Raw genomic sequence first — 22,478 nt, 5'->3', positions numbered from 1 at the left:
AACTCCTGACCTCAAGTGATCCACTGGCCTCAGCTCCCAAAGTTCTGGGATTACAGGTGTGAGCGACTGCGCCCGGCCTGAATATCTGACATTTTTACACGATGAAAAGATTATGGACTTATAAGCAGCTTGTTAGTTTCTTTGACTTTGTGTACCATGAAAAGAAGAAACAGCGTGCCGGATGATTCTTCAGTGTGATGAAAAAATACATATTTATTACGGAAAATATAACAGAGGAGAAACAATATCTATAATTTCACTCACAGAATCAAAGGAGTAGACCTGAGATTTTTCTTCAATTATTTCTGTACAGTAAAAATAGTGGAATCATGGTGTTGTATACTTAACGGTGTCAGGCATCTTCCCGCGTTGGTAAACATTCTCTGTTGGTACTCCTGTTGTTACGGCCATGCATTGTAATTCACCTCAGATTCTCCCAGTGTTGAACGTTTTGGTTCGTTTCGGTGGTTTTATTATATTTTTTTTGAGACACCATCTTGCTCTGTTGCTCAGGCTAGAGTGCTGTGGCGTGATCTTGGCTCACTGCGGCCTCGACCTCCCAGGTTCAAGCAATCTTCCCGCCTCAGCCTCCCAAGGACCTGGGACTACAGATGTATGCCACCATTCTTGGCTAATTTTTGTATTTTTTTTTGTAGAGGTGGGATTTCACTGTGTTGCCCAGGCAGGCTGGTCTTGAACTCCTGAGCATAGGCGATCATCTGCCCGCCTCAGCCTCCCAAAGCGCTGGGATTACAGGCATGAGCCACTGCACACAACCTCCCTTAGTATCATAATAAACCCTGAAATGAATTATTTTGTATTTAAATCTTTCTGTGCATTTCGGACTGTTTCCTTAAGCTAGAAATTAGCTTTTGAAAGGTCTTAAAGGTGCAATAAAACTTGGTAGCAAGGTTGTACGGGGTTAAGAGTTCAAGACTGCTGGTTTGATGGAATGTGGTGTGTGCCTGTATTTCCTGGGATCTCCATGTTTGGGGGATTGTGCAGCCTCTCAGCCTAAGACTTGGGGTCTGCACTCTTGTGTCCTGGTTTATGCTGATCAAGGCCTGCGAGTCTAAGTCTAAAACCTGGTCCTTGTATGTTTTAAAAATGTCACAGGGGCAGATGCCATTGCCACAGGTCACTATGCAAGAACGTCACAGGAAGATGAAGAAGTCTTTCAGCAGAAGCACATTAAGAGGCCAGAAGGGCTTTTCAGAAATCGGTTTGAAGTTAGAAATGGTAAGTTAAAGTGCCCAGGTCAGAGCTGAATTCTCTTTGGACAGAGTGAATGGTTTTGAAGAATGACAGTGGGTTGTATCTGAAGATCGCTGCCCACCCCCCCCGCCCCTCCCCCTCCAGAGTAGCTTGTTTTGGATTCACATTTGAAAAGGTACAGTTACCAAGAGGGTCATTTCCCTGAGGGCCTGTGATTGTGCAGTAAGAGATATCCCAGCCGGCCAGGGTGAGGGCTGGGGAAAATTATATCAGATATTGATAATCTAGCTCTAGACATTGTGTTAATGATTCAAGTGTTCCAGAAATATCTGGGTAAATAGTTGACAGTGATAATTGGGGTGCCGTCAGTCTGCCAATGCCTTGTACGTAGCGTCAGGTGCTCAAGGGCCTGCGGTTCAGGCTGACTTTTAATGTGCTGTGTGCTGGGGATCTCTGGATCCCATAGGGTCAGCAGTCAGGCTTTGTAGCCGTGTTCACACATGAGTTTATACGTGTTAGGGAGCCAAGTTTCACCTTTCTAGACAAAAGTCAACGCCATACAGTGAGCTGGGAAGCTGCTGGCTTGTCCTGGCATACATTTGTGTGTAGAAAAGAGGAATTCCCCGCATTGTTGAGTGAAAGTGCAAGTGGAGCTCAGAGCCGTGTCAGGGAGCGTCCATCATTGTAGCCTCTCTGGAGGGCAGCGTTTCTCCTTGGTCCAGAAATTCAGATGTTGGAGGGAACCTTGTCCCCACCATCTGGGGAATAGGGGTCTCTGGGGCTGGGGCAGGGCTTTACATGCACACATTTTTTTTTTTTTTTCCAGAGGCAGGGTTTCCACTCTTGACCAGGCTGGAGTAGAGAGGCCCGATCTCCTCTCACTGCAGCCTCCGCCTCCTGGGCTCAAGTGATCCTCCCATCTCAGCCCCACTGAGTAGCTGGGACCACAGGCATGCGCCACCACGCCCGGCTTTTTCATTGTTTGTGTGTAGACGTGAGGTCTTGCTACGATGTCCGTGCTGGTCTTGAACTCCTGGGTTCAAGAGATTCTCCCACCTCAGCCTCTGAAAGTGCTGGGATTACAGGTGTGAGCCACCATTGCACGTTGCTCTTCTTGGCAGTCCATGAGGTGTGTGCTCTCATCCTGTTTCACGTGTGAGGAAGCCAAGGCCTGGATGAAGCTGTCTGACCTGGGCACCTCGGGTGGCAGAGCTGGATTTCAGCACACTTCTGCTCACCCGTAGTCCCTGCTGTTTCTCCTGTGCCAGGCCTCCGCTGAGTCCTCCTCAGCGTTGCTGAGCTCATCCTGGAGGCTGCTGCGATGGCGCAGGGCTCTGCGTGGTCAGGGATGCCCTGAGTGTGCCAGCAGTCGTCCGCCGCCCTCTGCTCTCTCTCTCCTACTTTCCTCATGGCAGAGGGTGATCAGGTAACTTCACTGACTTGAGCCCACGGAATGGCAGCCCACTCCCCTAAGACAGCCCCCCATTTCAGGAAGACATGGGTTTGAATGCAGAGTCCTGCCACTTGGGAACTCCGGGGTGGAATTCAAGTAATTGTGCACGTACAGGGCCTGAGGAGATGGAGGGTTTATTTCCGTGTTGAATAGATGCGCCTGCCTACCTCCTAGAACATGGTGCCCTGCAGAGCCGTGGGCCTTTATTATAGGCCACGTGTTCTGGAAACGTCCGACAGTACTGGTGGATGCGTTTTGTTGAGTAAGTTTGATGTGTGGGAGTTCTGACGGTGTCTTCGCTGTCACTGTGTTTTGTAGCCACACTCAAGGTTTCTATTCCATTCTTTAGTTACTGTGGCCTGGCCTGGGTCTTTAGGGAGAGCACCCGCAGGGGCAGTGGAGGGCCTGGGCTCAGGGTGGGTTAACACGTGACACCGGCGCTCCTAGGCCTGGCCTGTGGCTGGGCGGCTTTTCCCATGCACGGCGTGCTCCCAGCAGCCTGGCAGAGCGGCACGGGAGACGGTGTGTCAGTGAGGCCCCAGCACAGGCAGCCTCCTCCAAGCATCCGTTCCTGTCTGTGCTTTTCCTCCACAGTAGTTCAGTTAGGGTCGCCAGCTTGCTTTTTTGAAAATCATCGATGTTTAGTTTGTTTTAAAATGACTCAGAACTAGGAGAAAATGCAAATGGCTCCCAGTTTTCTGAGGTTTGATTGCCGTTAGATTGGGGTTGAAAGTGGATTCTGAGGCTGGATGTGGTGGCTCATGCCTGTAATCCCAGCATTTTGGGAGGCCGAGGCAGACAGATGATGAGGTCAGGACTTCCAGACCAGCCTGGGCAACATGGTGAAACCCCATCTCTACTAAAAATATAAAAATAATAAATTAGCAGGGTGTGGTGGCGTGTGCCCGTAGTCCCAGTCCCTGCTACTGCAGACAGGAGAATCACTTGAACCCAGGAGGCGGAGGTTGCAGTGAGCTGAGATTGTGCCATTGCACTCCAGCCTGGGTGACAGTGAGATTCCATCTCAAAAAAATAGAACAAACAAAAACTAGTGGACTCTGGGAAGTGCCCTGCTTCTGTGGTGACTGGATGGCCGAACTTGGTCTCACTTCTCACTCAGTTCTGTTGTCTATACCTGACAAGGGAGTGGGACTCGGGAGGCTGGGCAGTCTCAGCTCCGCCGCCTGCACCTGCGTCGCTGTGGGCGAGTCGTGTAATGACTAGGCAGGCTTCAGTTTCCCTCTGTACCGTGGGGATAATTTTCCCTCTCACGGCTGACGTGGGAATCAGCAGACGGAGAACACTAGCTACACAGAGCGTGTACTGCACGCGCGGCTGTGCCAAGCCAGGAAGGGCACATGGGCTGCTTGTGGTGCTCTCTGAGTGTAATTCGTGAGGAGTTGTTGATGAGAAAGGTTGACAGAAGCCATAAAACTGACATTCATCTTAAGTGTGTCACCACTGATCACTGAACCTGAGAGTGGAGAACTGGACAGTTCTAAGCCAGGCTTACTCACGCCTCTGCTTTGTTGCCTTAAAGCCAAAAATGGTTCTTTACAATCACATAGGGAATGTCGAAGGAACCGCAGGGGCCCCTAACAGATGTCTTTACCAAGAAAGCTAATGCGTTCACAGGTGGAGCGCTGCTGGAGGCTGTGCTGCCCGCCCGGCCGTGAACCTGGGAAAGTGTAGAGTCCTTGAACCTACCGTGGCGCGAGCACGTCTGCGGTCGCTGGAAGAAAGCGCAGCTGACACTGCGTCAGGGCAGTTTTCTGCAGGCCGCCAGCTTACTTAATTTTCCAAGATTGGGCTGAATTTATTTTAGGTTTTTTTTTTTTTTTTTTTTTAATCACTTCAGAACATTTTTTTCATGTGATGTTTCGTCTAATAAGTGTGAGTTGGAATACTTTGTCATATAAAATCCTTTGTCTCTTTGGAGCGCGAGTGTTTCTCATGTTTACCCCAGTGGTGGTTCTTTCCCTAGCAGTTGCTATTGAGTGTTGATTTCTGCTTCTGACAGGCTAGGGCTAGTCTGGCTAAGTGAACAGAAGGACACTGTTGAAAGTGAAGTATCATTATTTTTATTCCTGCAACGTCTTTTGTTCTTTATTCTTGGCAGCGGTAAAACTCCTCCAGGCAGCTGACAGCTTTAAAGACCAGACCTTCTTTCTCAGCCAGGTTTCCCAGGATGCCCTGAGGAGAACCATCTTCCCTCTGGGGGGATTAACAAAAGATTTTGTAAAGAAAATCGCTGCTGAGAATAGACTTCATCACGTGCTTCAGAAGAAAGAGGTACGAGTGAGCAGTTCCCTTTCATTAGTGCCCGTGTTCCTTTCCCGACTGCACGGTCTGGGGAGCAGCTGGGGCCTGGGAATCCCACGCCACTTCCCCTTCTCCAGGACCTTGGAGCAATAGGAGGAGTTTGCTCAGGTGCACGGTACAAGGCTCTGCTGACATCTGGGAGCATCCTAAACGAGGCTCCTTGCTCTTTTCCTCTCCTCTGCCCCTATGTGGTAGGCAGCTTTCCCTGCAGCCTTAGCAGCCAGTGGGCTGCTCCTGGGATGGCCTGCCTGCCAGGTGAGTGCCAGGCAGTGTGATGGAGAGACCCCTGTAGCGGCAGGTACTGCGCCACCATCTGCACACTGATGTGCTTGCTCGCTCGGCATAGACTCGTTTGGTGCCATCTGTTCCAGGCACTGTGCTGCTGGGCTGCGAGGACACGGTGACGCGCACACAGTTCCATCTTTGCCTCCACGGAGCTCACCTGCGAGCCGGGGGCACGGACAGGAGGCCAAGCGCTGTAAACCTAGAAAGCGTCTATGGAGGGAGGTGTAGGGCCCTGGGAGGGAAGCACCCCCGTGGTGTCTGAAAGTAGGGAATGGAGATGACAGGGCCTCAGGAAGTCACACGGAACCTGAGCCCTGAAGGATGAGAGGATGCGGGGTCCTGGAGAGGGCTGGGGAAGGGCAGTGCAAAGGCCTTGAGACGAGGAGAAGCCGGGGAGCCGGCCTGGGGGTGCCTGCCCCTGGCCCCAGGTGCTTGGGATGATCGAGTGCACCCAGGAGTTTGAGGACCGCCCGGGCAGCATAGCAAAACCTGTCTCAAGGAGAGAGCGCCCGGGGCGTTGGCAGAACAGGGTGGAGGGCGAGGGGTGGGAGCCGTCGCTCCTTTGTGTCTCTTCCTGGTAAGGAAATGGCCGTACTGTTCTACAGCAAGCCCTCTTCCCTGAAGAGCACGCCACCCCCGTCCTCTCCTCTGGTCTTCCATTTCCAGTGTCACTCTGGTGGGAGCTGTAGTCTAGAGAGACACAAACCAGAGAGTAAAAGATGCAGCCTCTGACGGGGCCGGAGTGGGGAGCGCACAGCCCAGGCTCCCCAGCCAGGACGGCTGTGGTTGAGGAAGGTGCCTCTCTCTGACTTCCCTGGAGTCCTCCCCTGAGGCCTGGGCGTCAGGCCTGGCTTTCCTGCTTCCTGCCCTTGCTCTGCTTCTCACAGGACAGTGGCCTGAAGGGGCTGACTGGGTTCGCTTTCTTCCCCAGGGCAGCTGGGTGAGGTTTTGCCGAATAGGGTCGGCCCTGGCCTTGTGTGTGCTGGCTGTGACTGGGGTCCGAGGGTGCTGGTGGGCCCCTACTCTGGAAGCAAATTGTGGGGTGAGGCCGGGAGGCCGTGGGGCCTGCTCAGGGTGTCTGGGTGCAGTGCGGGCCGCCCCCACCTCTGCCCCTCTCACAGCTGCCGCCTTCTCATTTCAGAGCATGGGCATGTGTTTCATCGGGAAGAGAAATTTTGAACATTTCCTTCTTCAGGTGAGTGGTGGTCTTTGACACAAAGAGATGGGGCTGTGTGTCTGCCCTGGGCCCGGATCTCCATCAGTAATGAAATGTTTGTTTTTTAGTATTTGCAGCCTCGACCTGGTCAGTTTATTTCCATAGAAGACCATAAGGTTCTGGGAACACATAAAGGTGAGGTGCATGCCTTGAGTTGTGGGGTTTCAGCTCTGGGAGACGTAGCCAAGGGTGCCTGTCATCCCTTCCACTCGGCTGGTGGATCATAGAAGGCTCTGTGGGGTGGCGTGGGGTGGAACAGTCGCCTTGATGAGGACTGTGTACGTTTCAAGATATGGCTGCAGCTGAAATGCTGGAGTTCATGAGAGGCACACCTCTGATTTGGAAGGGCTGTCCTGTGAGTTATGTATCAAGTCCCTGTAAAAAGAATGATTTCCTCACTGTGTAAGGAAAATGTTAAACTACACAGAACTCCATGCTGCTGCGGGGAGTAAGGTGGACATCAGGGCAGGACTTGAATCATGAAGGACCCATGTGGTGATGAGGCCAGGTGTCCCGCTTCTCCCGCGCATGCTCTTACTGCGGTGAGGCCTACGTGAGCCTGTGTTGTGCCTGGTGTGGGGGACAGGCTCCGAGTTAGTCACCAGCCAGCATTGGGTTAGTACAGTGGTGGGGATGTGCCTTCTGCTGTGATGATCAGGCAAGTCTTGACCTAGTGTGGGACTGGCCTGGAGAGCTGGGCTGCTGCTTAGGGGTGGGGCGTCTCGTGGTGAATTGGAGATCCTGAGGAGCACGGGGCTCCTGAGAGCCGGGGCTGGGCATTCCTGAGCCCGGCCTGCCCATGTAGCTGCCAGCGCTGGCCCCAGTGGGAGCCAGTTAGATGACTCGTGGTTTTCACCTGCAGTTCAGTTCACTGCAGGAGGCTGCTGGCCTAGGCCACGTGGTAAATCCATGAGGTTCTCTGCCTGCGTGCACCACCGCAGCGGGGGGAGGCAGTGAGTTTGCCATCTCCTCTCTGACACTCATTGTGAGGGTGTGGGGTGTGCAGAGCGTAGCCAGGGAAGACTTGGGCAAAGAGTGGCGGGGGCAGCCTGAGGTGGGTAGTGCATTAGATTGACACTCAGGGGCTCAGCAGGAAGGGCCCGTAGTGTCTCACAGGGCCCCCAGCCACATCCTGGCCCTGGGGTCAGGTGGTCCTGCAGCTGGGACCTGTACCTTATGGGGTATAAGGTACCTGTTCATGGCTACTGCATCCTGTGTCTAGCCCAGGCCTGGACGACGATGGGATGCGCTCAGGTGCTCGGTCAGTGCTGGCCTGGGGGGGTGGAGAGTCAGCTTCCAAGTGAGCTCCTCTGTTGCTGGGCTTGCTCTGGGCTGCCCTTGGAGGTCCACAGAGCCTCCCCCTGCTGCCCTTATGAGAAAGTGTGTGACATTCGGGGTGGAATGTGTTGCCCAGCCTCATTGAGAAACTTTCTGTAGGTTGGTTCCTGTATACCTTGGGCCAGAGAGCGAACATAGGTGGCCTGAGCGTGCCCTGGTACGTGGTGGAGAAGGACAGTGCCAAGGGCGACGTGTTTGTGGTGAGTGGGCCGGCCTTTGAGACGGCCTGGGGCTGCTTCTGGCAGGGCTAGTGGTGCTATGGACCAGGGCTTGGAAGACCCCAAGCCACCGTGGCGTCATGGAGCTGGGGACGCACTGTTGCTGTCCTTGGTCCCTGCCTTCCTGCTGTATCGTCCTGGGACTGGCCATGGTGGCAGGAGAGTTTTAAGGTATTCCTCAGGCTCTGTTGTCTGCTGGCCTCTCAATCACTGAACCCCTAGACACAGATACAGTTTCTTCACTTTTATAAAAGAACAGCGAGACTCAGAGCTTGGAGGGCTTGTCTGGTGGAGAGGGGGTGGCCTCGGTGCTGAGGATGGTTCCTGCCGTGGTAGAATCCAGTGAGGTGTGGTCAGGCAGGTGCAGATGGCCGAACCTAGGATGAAACCAAGCCTTCTACCACTGCAGGGACTTCGCCACGGTGACCACCTCACCACTCTGACCCTGGCCTCAAAGTGGGGCTGCCGGTCAGGGGCAAGCTCACCCACCTTCTCACCCCACCCCCCCCCCCCGGGATCTTGCCAGTGTCTGGGGGCATTTTGGGGCCGACAGGGGCACGAGTGCCACAGCTCAGTGGGCCAGGCCCTGGCTGCTGCCAGCCGTGCTTGGTGCAGCCTCCCCCGTGCTGCCACAGCCGGCCCATGTTGTGGCAGGAATGCTGAGGGCTTCCCTACCTTCGCATTCTGCCCCGCAGGCTCCCCGGATAGACCACCCAGCCCTGTACAGGGACCTGCTGAGGACCAGCCGGGTACACTGGATCACGGAGGAGCCGCCTGCAGCACTGGTCCGGGACAAGATGATGGAGTGCCACTTCCGATTCCGCCACCAGATGGCACTAGGTGACTGGCGGGAGGGCTTCCCAGGACGGGCCCTTTGAAGCTGAGTTTCCCGAGACCAGATTTGGGCCAGGGAAGGGAGACCCTGGGGCAGGAATGTCCCTGTTGTGATTACCTTCTATGTCCTGTGTCCTGTGCCTGCCCTGAGGGAGGCCTGGGGATGCTGGGAGCAGGCCCCGTGTGTTAGGCTGAAGCAGGCAAGTGCACTGCCCTGTACTGTCCGGCCAGGCCCAGGGCCTGGGCTGGTGCCCTGCCCGTCCCCTCTGAGCAGTGGTCTTCACCCCTGTGGGCTGGTGCCCCTTTTTCCCTGGGGCCAACCAGGCAAGGCCTTCGCCCCCTCCAAGGGTCCCTCTCTTCTACCCAGTGCCCTGCGTGCTGACCCTTAATCAAGATGGCACTGTGTGGGTGACGGCCGTGCGGGCTGTGCGTGGCCTTGCCACGGGACAGGTGAGTGGGGTCCTGGGGGGTGAGCCCAGCTGCTGCTGTGCTCCGGGAGGACTGCACTGCTTTTCACCCTACCAGGACACCTGGGTTACAGAGGAAGGGGCTGAGTCCCAGATGTAGGGTGGGAGCAGGTCACACCGCTGGTGAGGGCACAGTGTGACCAGCCCCTCCCGGGGGCTCCTGCAGTGACAGCTGTGAGAGGATTTCCACTCTGATGTCACCAGCCAGCTCCTGCTTGGGCCCTCAGAGGCTCAGCTCCCTGTGACTGTCCCACTCAGGGAGAGGCACCCTGAAGACCTCCTCTGGTGAAGCTGCTGGGTGCCCCAGGCCTCTCCTCACCTGTTAGGCAACAGCAAACCCTGCTCCCCCTGGAGCTCCAAACATAGGCCAAGCCCCGGAGGGACTGCTCTGCCCCTACCTGCCCTGGGCTGGCCCCCTTCGGAACCCCTGATGCCAGGCCCTCTCTGCCCTGCAGTTTGCCGTGTTCTACAAGGGGGACGAGTGCCTGGGCAGCGGGAAGATCCTGCGGCTGGGGCCGTCCACGTACATGCTTCAGAAGGGCCAGCGCCGAGCTGGGGTGGCCACCGAGAGCCCCAGTGACAGCGCAGAAGAGGGCCCAGACCTTCGTCCCTCGCTCTGACAGAGATGGAGCTGCTGGGAGGAGCCTGGAGAGCAGGGCCCTGGGCTGGGCGGCTAGTGAGCAGTCCGGTCCCCAAGGCCCGGCCTGCTACAGCCCAAAGCGGAGAACGCTGGGCTGCTCAAGAGTCCAAAAAGCCTGCAGGGGCCTGGCGAGCCCCAGAGAGAGCCTCGCCTCCAGGCTGGAGCTCCGGCTGCCAGAGCATCTGCTGGCTGATGGGGTGGCCTGAGTGCCCTTTTGCCTCCCCTGGGAGAGCTTCCCACCTCAGCACAATGAGGGGACCCTGTGGAGGGGATGCAGGGACGGCGTGGAATAAACATTCTTTCAAGGACACAGAGTATGGCCGCTGCCTTCACGGGGGCCCTCGTGTGGAAAGGCAGGTGGACTGCAGGAGCAGCCACAGCAACTGAGGTCTGAGCCGCCCCATCCACTGCCTTGGGATCCCTGCTGCTCTGCCTTGAGGGCAAGGGCCCCTGCTCCTAGACCGCAGAACTCGTGTCCGGGATGCGGACCGGTGTCCTCAGCTCCTGCCTCTTGCTGGGCGGGAGCCTTGGTGGTCACTGGTGCTTCAAGAATGTTCCTGCTGGGACCAGAGGTGCACTGCCCTTCTCTGGGGGAGAAGGTTCCAGAGGCAGCACGTCCCTTCAGCCCACAGTGAGCACCCACAGGGAAACAGACAGGGCCCCACCCTCTGACATGCAATGGCTCAGAGAGAGGTCCTCTCCCATCCCCCCACCCCAGGATCCTTGCCCCTTAGAGTTCCAGTACCACTGGGACTGCTGGTGGCAGCAGGGCCACCCCAGGGTCAGAGCTCTCTGGCAGCTCCCCAGCCCAGCAGCTGGTCCAGAAAGGACAGGCAGCTGAGTGGGCACCTGCCTCATGGGGCCCGTGTGCAGAGCCTAGGGCTGGAGGCACATCTGGATGAGCACACCCATGCATGCACCCTGGTATCTCAGCCTGGCCTCAGTCCCTTAGCCCACTTCGGGGTGCTGGGAGTAGACCAGGCCCTCTGGCCCTGGAGCATGAAAGGCCTAGGAGCTGTAGCAGGGAGTGGGCTTCCTTTTGAACATGGCTAAGAGACAGGAGCAGTGTGACCCAGTGTACACCTGCAGAGCAGACTGGCCGCTGCTGTCCGGAACACAGGAAGGGAGCGGGTAGGGCAGGGAGGCTCTAGGGGTTTAGAGGAGGATGGCGGATGGCGGGAAGAATTGTATTAAGGAAGCTCAGGGAAAGGCAGACAGGTGCCGTGGAACAAGTTGACACCTCAGGTGGTGGCCCGAGCAGGTGGGGTTTCCTTCTCTTTGTGGTCTGGAGAGCTGGATGGTACCCAGAGGGCCTTGCCCAGATGCCTCAAGTTCTTGCTGGTGCCTCAGGATGGGGACTGTCATGGGCCTAGCGTCCATCCTGACCTCTCCTGTCTCCCCACTGGGTATCCCCTGACCTGGGGCAGCCTGCCTTGTAGCCTAGCCCCATATACCTGGGAGCGTCCTGAAGGTGAGGAGTGGGCCAGAACCCGAAGGCGGCTTCTGAGACCTGCCGTGCTCCAGGTGAGGAAATGGGGCTTGGGGTGGAAGTGCAGCAGCCCTTGCTGGAGAGGGCTCTTGCGGGGGGTGGGCACCTCCACCAGGCAGGCAGAGCACTGGCTGGTGGGACCAGACAGGCCCCTGGGCATCCTCGGCTCAGCTGAAGTGCCGCCTTTTTTCTGCTGGCTCAGCCCAGCACTGAGCCTCCCTGGGCTCAGGTTTCCCCTGATTTATGGCTGTGGCTGGGCCTCCAGCCTGAGAACTGAGGGTGGGAGAGCCCCTCGGTGCTCACTGCTCTGCCTAGGCCAGCCCTCCCAGGTCATAGGAACATGGGCAAGAGGGAGGTGGGGTGGCCATGCAGAAGGTTGCGTGGGCACCAGGTCAGCACAGGTGAGGCTGCCCTCCATGACCAACAGTGGGCTCCACTGTCCTGCCAGCCCCAGGGCCTGTGTATTGGCCAGTGGAGGAAGTGGGCACACAAACCTGCCTCTGCCCCTTGGGCCCCAGGCTCCACTGGCGACAGCTTCTCCTGGCTGGCAGGGCTCCCCTCTCTGCAGAAGGCACAACTGCCTGCTCATCCCCCACAAGGCCACCGGCCAGCTCTGGAGGGCTTCGGCGCAACATCTCAAATTCAGCAGAAGCTGTTGGCTGGGGGGTCAGAGGGCCGAAGGTCTGGGCTGCTCTCCTGGCCTCTTTCCTACCACTCCCCAGCACCCAAGGCTGGCACACTCCAGAAGCTGTGTCCCTCAGATGACCTTTTGAAGACTTGGGGTGCCCCAGGAGCACAGGCAGGCAGGTAGCCCCTCCTGCCTGTGTGGGCACCCCCCGTGGCCCGGCCTTAGCCACTTGCCACCCTATCCATGAAGACAGAAGGGGAAGGAAAGGAAGAAAAACATCTTCCGGGCCAAGAGCTGGATGCTCATACCTCTCTACTCCCCGCTCATAACACAAATGAAAGCAAAGCCCTCGCTCTTCTGTCCCCCTATGTTGTTTCCAGGATAATCTCAGTGAGACGCAGGTCCCAGGATGGAGTCAAACACCCTGAGCCTGCCTTCAGCCCAGTCCCTGGCTCCCATGCTGCCCCATGCCAGAGGCTTGCCTGGCCCAAGCCCTTTCCTTCTTGGGGAGTCTTTTTTTTTTTTTTCCTTTTCAAGAGATAGGATCTTGCTCTGTTACCCAGGCTGGAGTGCAGTGGTGTGAGCACAGCTCACTGCAGCCTTGACCTCCTGGGCCCAAGCAATCCTCCTGCCTCAGCCTCCTAAGTACCTGGGACAACAGGCATATACTACCACACGCAGCTAATTTCAAATTTTTTTTAGAAACAGTCTTGCTATGTTGCCCAGGCTGGTCTTGAACTCCTGGCCTCAAGCGATCTTGCCTCAGCCTCCCAAAACACTACAGGCATGAGCCCCTGTGCTAATTTTTAGCAGCTAATTTCTAAAAATTGTAAAGGCCGGGCAGAGTGGCTCATGCCTGTAATTCCAGCACTTTCAGAGGCTGAGGCGGGTGGACTGCCTGAGCTCAGGAGGTTGAGAACAGCCTGGGCAACACAGTGAAACGGCGTCTCTACTAAAACACACACAAAAAAATTAGCTGGGCGTGGTGGCATGTGCCTATAGTCCCAGCTACTCAGGAGGCTGAGGAAGTAGAATTGCTTGAACCCAGGAGGTGGAGGTTGCAGTGAGCCGAGATTGCACCACTGCGCTCCAGCCTGGGGGACAGAGCAAGACTGTCTCCAAATAAAAATTGTTTGTAGAGATGGCCCCCAGCTAATTTAAAAAAATTATAGGGATGGGGTCCCGCTGTGTTGCTCAGTCTGGTCTTGAACTCCTCCCTCAGCCAGCCAAAGTGTTGGGATTACAGACATGAACCACTGTGCCTGACCCTCCTTGGGGGTCTTAACAAGCCTTGCCTCCAGGGTGGGGAGCCCAGGGCAAGGCTAAAACGCTGTGATTAAAGCGGCTGTAGTCACCCGTTACCTGGGCTGGGGGAGTCTGGACGTCCCGTGGCTTGGACAGTGTTTCTGCTGCTGTCTGTTGAAACGTGATCACAGAGGGGCTTGTTCTGCCCTCGAGCACCCACCACGGTCTGCTGCCGATGCTCTCCGGACGCACTGCGGAGCACTGGATGGTTCTCAGCTGGACATCTTGGCCTGGCTGATGGGCAGGCGGGCTCCGGGCGGCTTGGACTGCTTTCTCTTTCTCAAATGTTTCTGATAGTTTCCTGTAAATCATGGCTTTGGGGTTGAGGTAGAAATATTCTATCACATTAGCCACTGAGCATTCTGGGATGTAAATATTAGCAGGTGAACCGCGGAGAAGGCAAAACCTGAAAAATGACCCGAGGCATTGGTGTGTTCGCGGTTTTCTTCACTTTTCTCAGATTTGAACCGGGGGTGTCCCGAATCTGTGGTGCTATGCAGCCAGCACCGGGACAAGGACTTTAGAGAGGCCTGGGGAAATGGGGGTGCTGTGGGCTGGAGTGTTGGGGTTCCCATTTTTCTCTTTGCTGTCACTACTTTTCCCTAAGGGTGGGCCCTGCTGGGTGGAACCTTGAGGCAGTGCAGGTGGCTAGAGCTCTGGAGAAACCCATCTTACTGGACGGAGAAACCAAGAGAAGGGACCCCAGGAGTGAGAAAATGCAAGGCAAATCCCAGCAAGGAGAGGGCTGGAGAAGCAGACTCCCAAATCCTCTGCACGTGCTGACACACGTCCCTGCTCACCCCACCTGTGAGTGCAGGCAACGACCCAGAACAGCCGAGTTCTAGGGCCGGCCTGGTGGTGGACCTGCAGCTCATGGAAGGAGACACAGAACCAGGGGTCAGGACCTAACCGGGTTGCCTGCTGCTGAAACAGATGAAATGACACTTACAACAAGGGTGTCAGCAACCCAGAGTCTAACACTCCACGTGACAGGTGAGGATAATCCTGTAGCCACTCAGCACACAAAGAACCGGGAAAATGCAAATAGACAGATTTCAGCCCCAAGACATTCAAACGTTGAAATGATCCCAGAAGTCACGGCAGCCCTAGTTAGAACCACGCTTCATGAAGTAAAGGTGAACACTCTTGGAATGAATGGAAAACGACGCGCCCAGCAGAGAAATACAAAGGAACCAAGTGGAAATTTAAAAACTTCAGTGTTTGAAATAAAAAATTCACTGGGTGAGTTTAGCAGCAAAATTAAGATGACAGAGGAAAAACATCAGTGAACTTGAAGATGGAGCACCAGAAATAATCAAATCTGAAGAACAGTTAGAAAAAAGAATGAAGAAAGATGAACAGAGCCTCAGGGACCGGTGGGAAACCATCACAAGATCTGACATCTGAGTAGCTGGCGTTGCAAAAGGGGAGGAGAAAGATCAGTGCAAGAAAAGAAAACTGAAGAAGTCATGGCAAAACCTCCCGAAATCTGGTGAAAGACATGCATTCACAGATTCAAGAATCTCAGGAAATGCCCGAGGAGGACCGCCCATTGAGGCTGCGGCAGGCCAGCCAGGGAATGGACAAAGTCTGGACTCAATGTTCCACTGGCCAGCGGAGCATGGGACATGGACAGCTCAGCGGCACGTCCGTCAACCGTCCCTTCCACAGCCACCTGGGGTGCAGGGAGGGGCAGGTGTGTGTATGGAGAAACACCAGCACCGCAGATGTACAAATTCAAAAATCTTAATTTATTGTAGACTCTTCTCATTTGAAATTCCAGTGTTTTGGACATTAATAAATACACATCTGTTAAAACCGTCCAGTGTCTCATCTCTCCCATAAAGTCTTAAGTAATAAAAATAGGTTTCCGTTTCTCCTGTCTCAAACTGACAGTTGTTTTTTGGTAACAGTTCCGATCAAATTAAAAATTACACCTCATGATGCTGGCTGTGGAGTATGTGAAAAAAATAAAATAGAACAAACAAAAAAATTACAGCTCGGGGCGGACCCCGTTACAGTGAAAGGGGACTGCTGGAAGACTTAAAAGCCTTTCCGTACTTGTCAGGGGCAAACGTCCAAAGGGAGCAGACTTTTGTATCTTCGGAAGACCGCTCACCTGGTGAGGCACATAACTCACTCAGGTGTGAGGGCTGTGGGCTCATTTCCTCCTACCGTCCTGGACCGTTTTCAGCTCTCCTCTTCCTCTCGCACACAGGCACCTGCTGACAGTGCTCACATTTTCATCAGGGTAAAGTTTAAAACTGAGTGTGGACATCTCTGCCTTTCACTTGATTTTCACCCTACTTTATGGTTTCTATTAGGAAGCAGCTGTGCGGATCACTGATTTGGGCACCTGATTTGGAGAACAAAGGAAACGCTAAAACCAACCGTGTCTGAGTAGTCCTGGGCCCTGTTCCACAGCCCCTCGGGCCACGCTGTGTCAACTGCCTGCAGTGGGCCCGTCCCTGATGTGAATTTCCAAAAACAGTTTGGTAACCGCTGAAGAGTGTGACTGTGGCTTTGTCCCTCTGCACAATTGGCCATTTGAAGCAAAATGAAGTAATTGGTCAGACTTCAGGGGTTGGGACCCCTGCCTGCCTGGAGATCCTCCAAGTCTCAAGGAGCTAGAAGATTGGCAGGAGGGACGGAACAGCCTGGAAGACCACACGCCTCTGCCCAAATCAGGAGCCTGCAACACTTTAAGGTCGCAGGTCCCACTGGGAGCAGCAGTACAGGGCAAAGCCACCCCCACCTGCAGCTCCCGGGCCACCTGGGAGGGGGTGAGGGGAGACGGTGGTGGTCAGGGAACGACCAGGTGGAAAATGACAGCTGTGTGACAACCGTGCCCCACCGTGACCTCAGCAGGGCTCCTCACACCTGTCTAGTCCCAGACTGCCCTGTCTAGAATTCACACAGCTGGGACAGACGGCAGCAGAGGGCGAACACACGCATGGCGAACACAGCGCGGACCCAGGGGGCCCGTGGGGAGGGCCCACGCCATCCTCGCTGTCCGGCCAGGCAGCGGTAGGGCTTCTAACCGCTTGGTTTTAGCCCCACTGCCAACGTATTGTCCACCTTTGATCCGCTGGGGTGACAGTTTTGTCAACCCATGCCAGATTCAAGTACAACTGTGCAATCTTCTTTACAGAGAAGACAGCAAGAGATCATTCCACGGATCTCCCGGGATCAACAAAGTCAGCACAACTACAAAATATACACAGGTTTCACCTCCTCCGAGTCCCATACAAACGTATAAAAGCATCTACACCTTCTCCACGTTTGCAAAGCAACTTTAAGACAAGCAGTGTCTTTGCAAAGGGCTGCCAGCCACGGCCCTGCACTGCCGTGAGATGTCTGCACGGGCGGCGCTGGACCACAGTCTTTGGTCTCTGCCCAATGTCCCTGAACTCTGGGCAGCCTTTGGGCCTGGTCTGGGGCCCCGCTCACCGTTTTGGCTCTGTCTGCAGTCTTAGGACCCAGCGGTGCTGGCCTGGTGGTCCGCGCCCCCCTCATGCCTGTGGCCTTTGGCACTTGTTACCAGGTCTGACAGACCCTGAGCTCCTGGGAGGGCCAAGACCTTTGTGTGTGGATGATCAGCTGGGGGGCTGTCACCGTGGGGACCACCACACTCAGGGCCCACTTCACTCCAAAGGCAGTGGCCCCTCGGGCTCCAAGGTCCGAGGGCTCGGCGACGCGGCAGCCTGTGTGGGGGTGACGGGCTTGCCTCAGGGTTTCCTGATGGTTCAAATTGAAGTTTCATTACTGCCTCTGCGCGTGGGAAGAAGCCATCAAGTAGGTGAGGGGTCAGTGAGGGTAGTGGCTGGGTGGGGTCCAAGGTCACACAGGGGCAGGACCCCCCTATCAGGGGAGAAGGGGCGTCTGGGGGATCCAGGGAGGGCAAGCTCATGTTGGATGTGGCTGCCCTCGGGAGGCAGGAGAGGGGACCAGGACCAGCCGTGGGCCTCTGTGCTGCTGGTCTGAGCAGAGCACGAGGAATTCACGTGAGAAACCCTTTGGTAGGGATGTCCTAAAGACCTGGCTTCTCCCTTAAGAGTCTGGAGGGAGGGAGGAGCGACAGGGAGAGGTCTGGGGCCAGAATCCCAGCTCCATCCTGCCCCCTTCACCCGGGGATTCTGGGAGTCTCCGTATCCTCAACCACAAGGTGGGTCCCAGTGGTCCCGGTTGGGGACAGTGCTGATCAAATGCAAAGCCCCCCCACCTTAGACTCCTGGCTGGGGCTTCAGAGTCCCAGAGGCCTGGGACGTGCCCCCAGGATAGGGGGTCTGCCCATCTCCAGGGGATCCTCCTGACCTCAGCTGCAGTGCCCCCCCATCACTGCCTGGGCTCCCTCAGCAGTCAGGGCTGCAGGTGAGGTGGGTGCCAGGTCCCTGACCACTGTCCCCTCTCTCTCCTGACCCAGGACAAGGGGGAGGTGGGTGGCCCCCCACCCCGGACGCCCAGGCTACTCACTCGGAGTCAGAGCCGTCGGCCTGGGTGCTCCCAACGCGCACATTCATGGCCGCTCCATTGAGGTGCTCACGCCCCGGCTCCCTCCCGGGGCTCTTGACCATGATGGCGCCGTCCGGGCCCCCAGAGCCCAGGGAGGATGTGCGCGAGGACGCGGGGCTCTGCTCACAGTGCGCCAGCTTCTCCCGGAGCCGGCCCTTCAGCATCTGCTCCGTCAGCGTCAGTGGCGGTGGGTAAGTGACTTTATTTTTCAAGATGCCTGAAAGGAGGAGATGGGGCAAGGTCACGTCCGGGTGATGCTGCCGGGGCAGCGGCGGAGCCTCGTGCCTTAGAGCCAGCCTCAGCCTCTGTACTTCCTGCTGGTTCCCCAGTTCCCAGGGCTAGGCCGGAGGGCCACCTCTGTCCCGCCCAGGCCCTGACCTGCCCCACCAGCCCCACCCCCACCTCCAGACCAGGGACTGGCCCTTCTGGGTCCTCCAGCCTCCCACTGCAGCCCCGGCCTTCCCAGGCACCTTTCCTCTGCTCCGGGGGCTGGCTGCTGGCAGGCCTGACCGTGCCCCCGCTCTCCCGGTCTGGGGGGCGCTCGCCGCAGTGACCGCCCTGCTCCTCGAGGTGCAATTCCACGCTGACCTTGGTCTCCACCTTCAGGCGGGGCTGGCTGCCGGGATCCTCAGGATCCTCACTGTCACTGCCGCCTAGGCTCTGGTTAGGCCAGATGGCTGGGACGTGGTTGACCATGGCGTCCCCTGAGGCATGAGGGTGGCACTCAGCAGGCAGTGGCACTGCCACTCAAGCTGTGCCCCTGAGCGCCACAGGTCTGGCGGGTCCTGGGGGGGCTCTGGCCTGCCTCTCCCAGACCTGCAGGCCTGGCAGGGCTGAACCCTAAAGGCGGGGAAACCGAGGCCCAGGAGGGAGAGTCCTGGCAGCAGGGCTGTCACTGGGCTGGCCCCCACCCCCTGCTGTATCTGTCCCGGTAACTACACATGCCTGCCCTCCCACCCCCACAACCTGACCTGGCCCTTGCAGTGACGGCCCACAGAACCACCCCCCAGATTTCCTGCCTCTGCTTGGGGATTTGGCACGGGGAGCACTCCAGAGGCTGTGGGGGAGCCCAGCCAGAGTTTCCCAAACCCAGGCAGTCCTTCCATGTGACAGCGGTGCTGCTGGGCATGTCCTGGGAGGCAGGGACCCAGCCACAGCCAAGGCCTGCCTGGAGCCTGCTGTCCGCAGCCTAGCTGGTCCACTGTGCCCCATGCACTCACCTTTGGGGGTGCTGTGGATGGCGCCCCTGGCCGGGTCCCATTTTTCCTCAGCCCCCACCCCGTCGTCCTCGCTGTCTGACGAGTGTGAGGAGGCGTAAGAGCTGCTCTGCTCATCCAGGGACAGCTCACTGTCCGAGTCAGAATCGTGGCCTGTGGACGGGCGGGGCACAGGGAGGTTCAGGCCCCAGAAGGTGAGGGCGTCCCACCAAGGGCCAGGTCTCTGCTGAGCATGGTGAGGCTGCCAGCACTTCTCCAGGGGCAGAGTCCAGTGACTGAAGGGACAAACAACCCTCGGGGTCCTCCCCCCGCAAGGAAGCCATACCAGAGGGGTCTTTGGAGCCTTTAGGCAAGAAGGACGAGTCTGGCTCTCCGTGGCTGCCCCGTGCCTGCCCAGAGGACATGCTGAGCTTCTGGATCCCTTCATCCCTAGAGAGGCCAGGGAGGGTGGGACAGGAAATGCTGGAAAGTTCTCTGGAAGATTCTCTACCCCTACCCTTCTGTGTTCCCATCAAAACAGCTTCCTGAGTGTGGGGGGAACACGTGGGGGAGAGAATGGGGGGAAAGGTGGGAGGAAAAAGGTGGGGGGGAAGGTGGGGGAGAAGGCAGGGGGCAAAGGTCTGGGGTGAAGGTCTGGGGAAAAGGTCAGGGGAAAGGTGGGGGGCAAGTTCTGGGGGGAAGGAGGTATCAGTTGAACGGCAGGACACAGGTGGGGGTGGCGGGGGCAAAGCCACGTCCCCCGACCTGGAGCAGGAGCCTGACCTGATGGTGCTGTCCAGCGAGGCGGTGGACTCGCCCAGGGCGGTGCGCAGCATGTCCGGCCCGTCACCGAAGGTAGTGTTGCAGTTGAGGGAGCGCTGGGGGAGGGGACGGGGGGGGAGGGGCTGGTCACTGCCAGGTGGAGGCCACCACATGACCACCGCCGGGGATGGCTCTGTCCCCACAGCAAGTGCCCCACACCCACACCCTGGCTGGGCCCCTGCCCGGCACACAGAGTCGGGGGCTGGCCCTGAGCAGCCAACCCTCACTGCGAACAAGAGCCTCCAGCAGCTGAGGGAAGCGCATCCCGGCCCACGCTGCCGCCCTCCCTCCCTACGGCCACTGCTTCTGGTCAGCGTCCTCGGTGGTCCTGGCCCCCTCTTTCTAAGGCCTGGAGAAGCTGGGCTAGGACGCGACCAAGGCCCTGTCCCGCCGATTCTATCACTTTCTGGTTCTGTCCCCAGCAGCCACACTGTGCTCCGTGGGCGGCTCTGCCATCCCCCATGAGGTCGCACAGACCGCAGGGCTGCGGCTGACACTCCATCCTCCTCCCGCCGAGCCCCCCGCTGCTCTCAGTGCCGCCCAGCTCCCAGGCCCTCCATGTCCCCGGTGCCTTGTACCGTCAGCAGCATGGCCCTGGTGGTGGCGGATTCCTCCAGGTGCAGCTTCCTCCCGCTGAGCACACCCTTCAGGTGCTTCCGGACCTCCTGGCTGAGCACGCAGTGGAAGAGGAGGACGCAGGGTCCCTGGAGGGAGGACGGCGGCTTCAGCCCTGGTGCTGCCTCCCCAGGAGTTCGCCTGCCCTTAGGCGCCCCAGCACAGCAGAGCGGGGCTCACACCACACCCTCGGCCTCCCCTGCTCAGGGACTGCCGCTTTCTGGGGGGCAGGTGGGGAAGCTCAGAAAGCAAGAGGCCTGCACCAGGCCCCGGTGCACTGGAGACGGTGAGGGCCCGGCTCCGGCCAGTCTTCTGGGCGCGCCTCCCACAGTCCTCAGGGCTCTCTGGGGCCCCCACTGTGTCGTAAGGCCACCTGCTAGGCAACCCTTGAAGTGGTCATTTCTAGAAGTGACCATCTTTAGGCAGCAGTGGCCCAGAAATGGCCATTTCTGCTCCCTGGAGACGCCAGCCTAGCCCTGGGGCCATCGTCGCCAAACACAGGGCGGAAGAGGCACGGGCCCCTGCACTGGCTGAACAGGGGGCTGAGTCCTCGCAGACCCAGGAGGACCCCACGCAGGGCCCAGGCAGGGCTGCTTTGCGACGGCAGGCCTCCGCCACCTCGCGTCACAGCCCGGCCAGGCAACTCAGCACCACCTACCTGTAAGCCACTGAAGACAGCGAAGAGGTAGTGAAAGCTCAGAGCGTCACGGTTCACGGCCAGCAGCCCCAGCAGCCAGGTGGCACTGATGAGCAGCAGCAGGAGGAAGGCGGTCCTCAGCAGGGAGCTGCGGGAGGGCAGGGTCAGCCCTGTACCCACCGCCGCCCGCCCCTACCCCCTCCCTCCCTCCCTTGCTCTCTGTGCGTCCACCCACCTGCCCGTCCACCCATCGTCTGTCCACCCAGCCATCACCCAGCCATCACCCACCCTGCTCCCTTCCTCCCCCCCTAGCCAGGCACGGACTCATCCAGGAACCAGACAGAGATCGTGTTAGTGGGGATAGTGGTGGAATAAATTAGGGAGCAAAAAATTAAGATGAGAAAACAGGAGCCATGTCGGTGACACCAGGCCAGGGGCCTGAGCCACGCCCGTGGCTGTGCCAGCTCCCGTGAGACACCCTGTGGAGGGCGAGAGGAAGAACCCAGGCCTGCCCCTGACGAGCTGTGACCCTGCACACCACTTCCCGAGCTCTGCCTCGGTCTCCCCATCTATAAAAGGGGATGACAAAGGTGCATTCCCTCCCAGGGTTCAGAGGGGATGGAGCGCATCAGGGTGACAGAGGCCGCAAGGTCCTCAGGTCAGGGGTGGCACTGAAGAGGGGAACTGCTGAGGCCACGCCCTCCTGGGCCACCCTGAATCCGGCCTTCCAGCCACTCACCAGCCCCTTCAGACTCTGCTGTCTCCTCCTGACCCCCAGCCCCTGCTCAAGCCTTAGACCTTTGCCCACCCCTGGCTCAGTCCCATCTCTGCCAGATCACCAGAGGCCACCTAGTTGTCCAACAGATGCCCCTATCATCCCCTCCTGACCCCCTCATGGCTCCTGGACACCGTGCTGAGTCCTCCCATGGTGTCGCCTGCTCCTCTGGGGGACTCCTAGGTCCCCTCTCCTCCCTAGAACACTAGAGGCTCCTGTTCCACTAACCCCCTCTGATGGTGGGGTAGGGGATCTCCACTCCAGCAGCCCCAGCAACACCCTCATCACCCACCAGAAGCTTCCATCTTTCCTGCCCCGCCCATCTCCACTCTGGTGACTCCAGGCAGCCCAGTGCTGACAACACATCTTAACGTGAGACGCTTCTGTGCCAGGTGGGAGGGACAGAGGCCCAGGGTTTGCTGCTGCCAGCCCCCTCCCCTCTGCTAACCTCCTCCAGCCCCTTCCCCTCGGCTAAGCTCCCCCAGCCCCTTCCCCTCAGATAACCTCCCCC

At 57.7% G+C, this 22,478-nt stretch overlaps 2 protein-coding genes across 9 annotated transcripts in view; one reads left to right on the top strand and one right to left on the bottom strand.

Annotated features, from left to right (window-relative positions):
- The window catches only part of TRMU (tRNA mitochondrial 2-thiouridylase), a 20,174-nt gene extending 9,876 nt beyond the window's left edge, over positions 1-10,298 (top strand). Inside the window, exons 4-11 of one of the 4 annotated variants that reach the window (XM_017529447.2) lie at positions 1,117-1,239; positions 4,788-4,960; positions 6,417-6,470; positions 6,560-6,626; positions 7,929-8,029; positions 8,743-8,887; positions 9,249-9,331; positions 9,804-10,298. In XM_017529447.2, coding sequence (XP_017384936.1) covers positions 1,117-1,239; positions 4,788-4,960; positions 6,417-6,470; positions 6,560-6,626; positions 7,929-8,029; positions 8,743-8,887; positions 9,249-9,331; positions 9,804-9,968 — 911 coding nt within the window. In that variant the 3' untranslated portion in view covers positions 9,969-10,298. The remainder of the gene's footprint in view (positions 1-1,116; positions 1,240-4,787; positions 4,961-6,416; positions 6,471-6,559; positions 6,627-7,928; positions 8,030-8,742; positions 8,888-9,248; positions 9,332-9,803) is intronic. The other 3 variants (XM_017529450.2, XM_017529449.2, XM_017529451.2) reach the window with 3 other exon arrangements.
- Positions 10,299-15,140: 4,842 nt separating this feature from the next.
- Positions 15,141-22,478, bottom strand: part of CELSR1 (cadherin EGF LAG seven-pass G-type receptor 1) — a 179,705-nt gene continuing 172,367 nt past the window's right edge. For 3 of the 5 annotated variants that reach the window (XM_017529446.2, XM_017529444.2, XM_017529442.2), the window contains 8 exons: positions 21,214-21,340; positions 20,519-20,644; positions 19,902-19,996; positions 19,465-19,568; positions 19,143-19,292; positions 18,393-18,626; positions 17,884-18,139; positions 17,012-17,181 (listed from right to left, as the gene is read on the bottom strand). In XM_017529446.2, the coding sequence (XP_017384935.1) occupies positions 17,157-17,181; positions 17,884-18,139; positions 18,393-18,626; positions 19,143-19,292; positions 19,465-19,568; positions 19,902-19,996; positions 20,519-20,644; positions 21,214-21,340 (1,117 nt within the window). In that variant the 3' untranslated portion in view covers positions 17,012-17,156. Of the gene's footprint in view, positions 17,182-17,883; positions 18,140-18,392; positions 18,627-19,142; positions 19,293-19,464; positions 19,569-19,901; positions 19,997-20,518; positions 20,645-21,213; positions 21,341-22,478 lie in introns of all 5 variants that reach the window. The other 2 variants (XM_017529443.1, XM_017529445.2) reach the window with 2 other exon arrangements.

The sequence above is a fragment of the Cebus imitator genome, unplaced genomic scaffold (genome assembly GCF_001604975.1).
Source record: "Cebus imitator isolate Cc_AM_T3 unplaced genomic scaffold, Cebus_imitator-1.0 Scaffold59, whole genome shotgun sequence".
In the NCBI taxonomy this organism is placed as follows: Eukaryota; Metazoa; Chordata; class Mammalia; order Primates; family Cebidae; genus Cebus; species Cebus imitator.
This window is presented reverse-complemented; position numbering and strand designations above follow the sequence as displayed.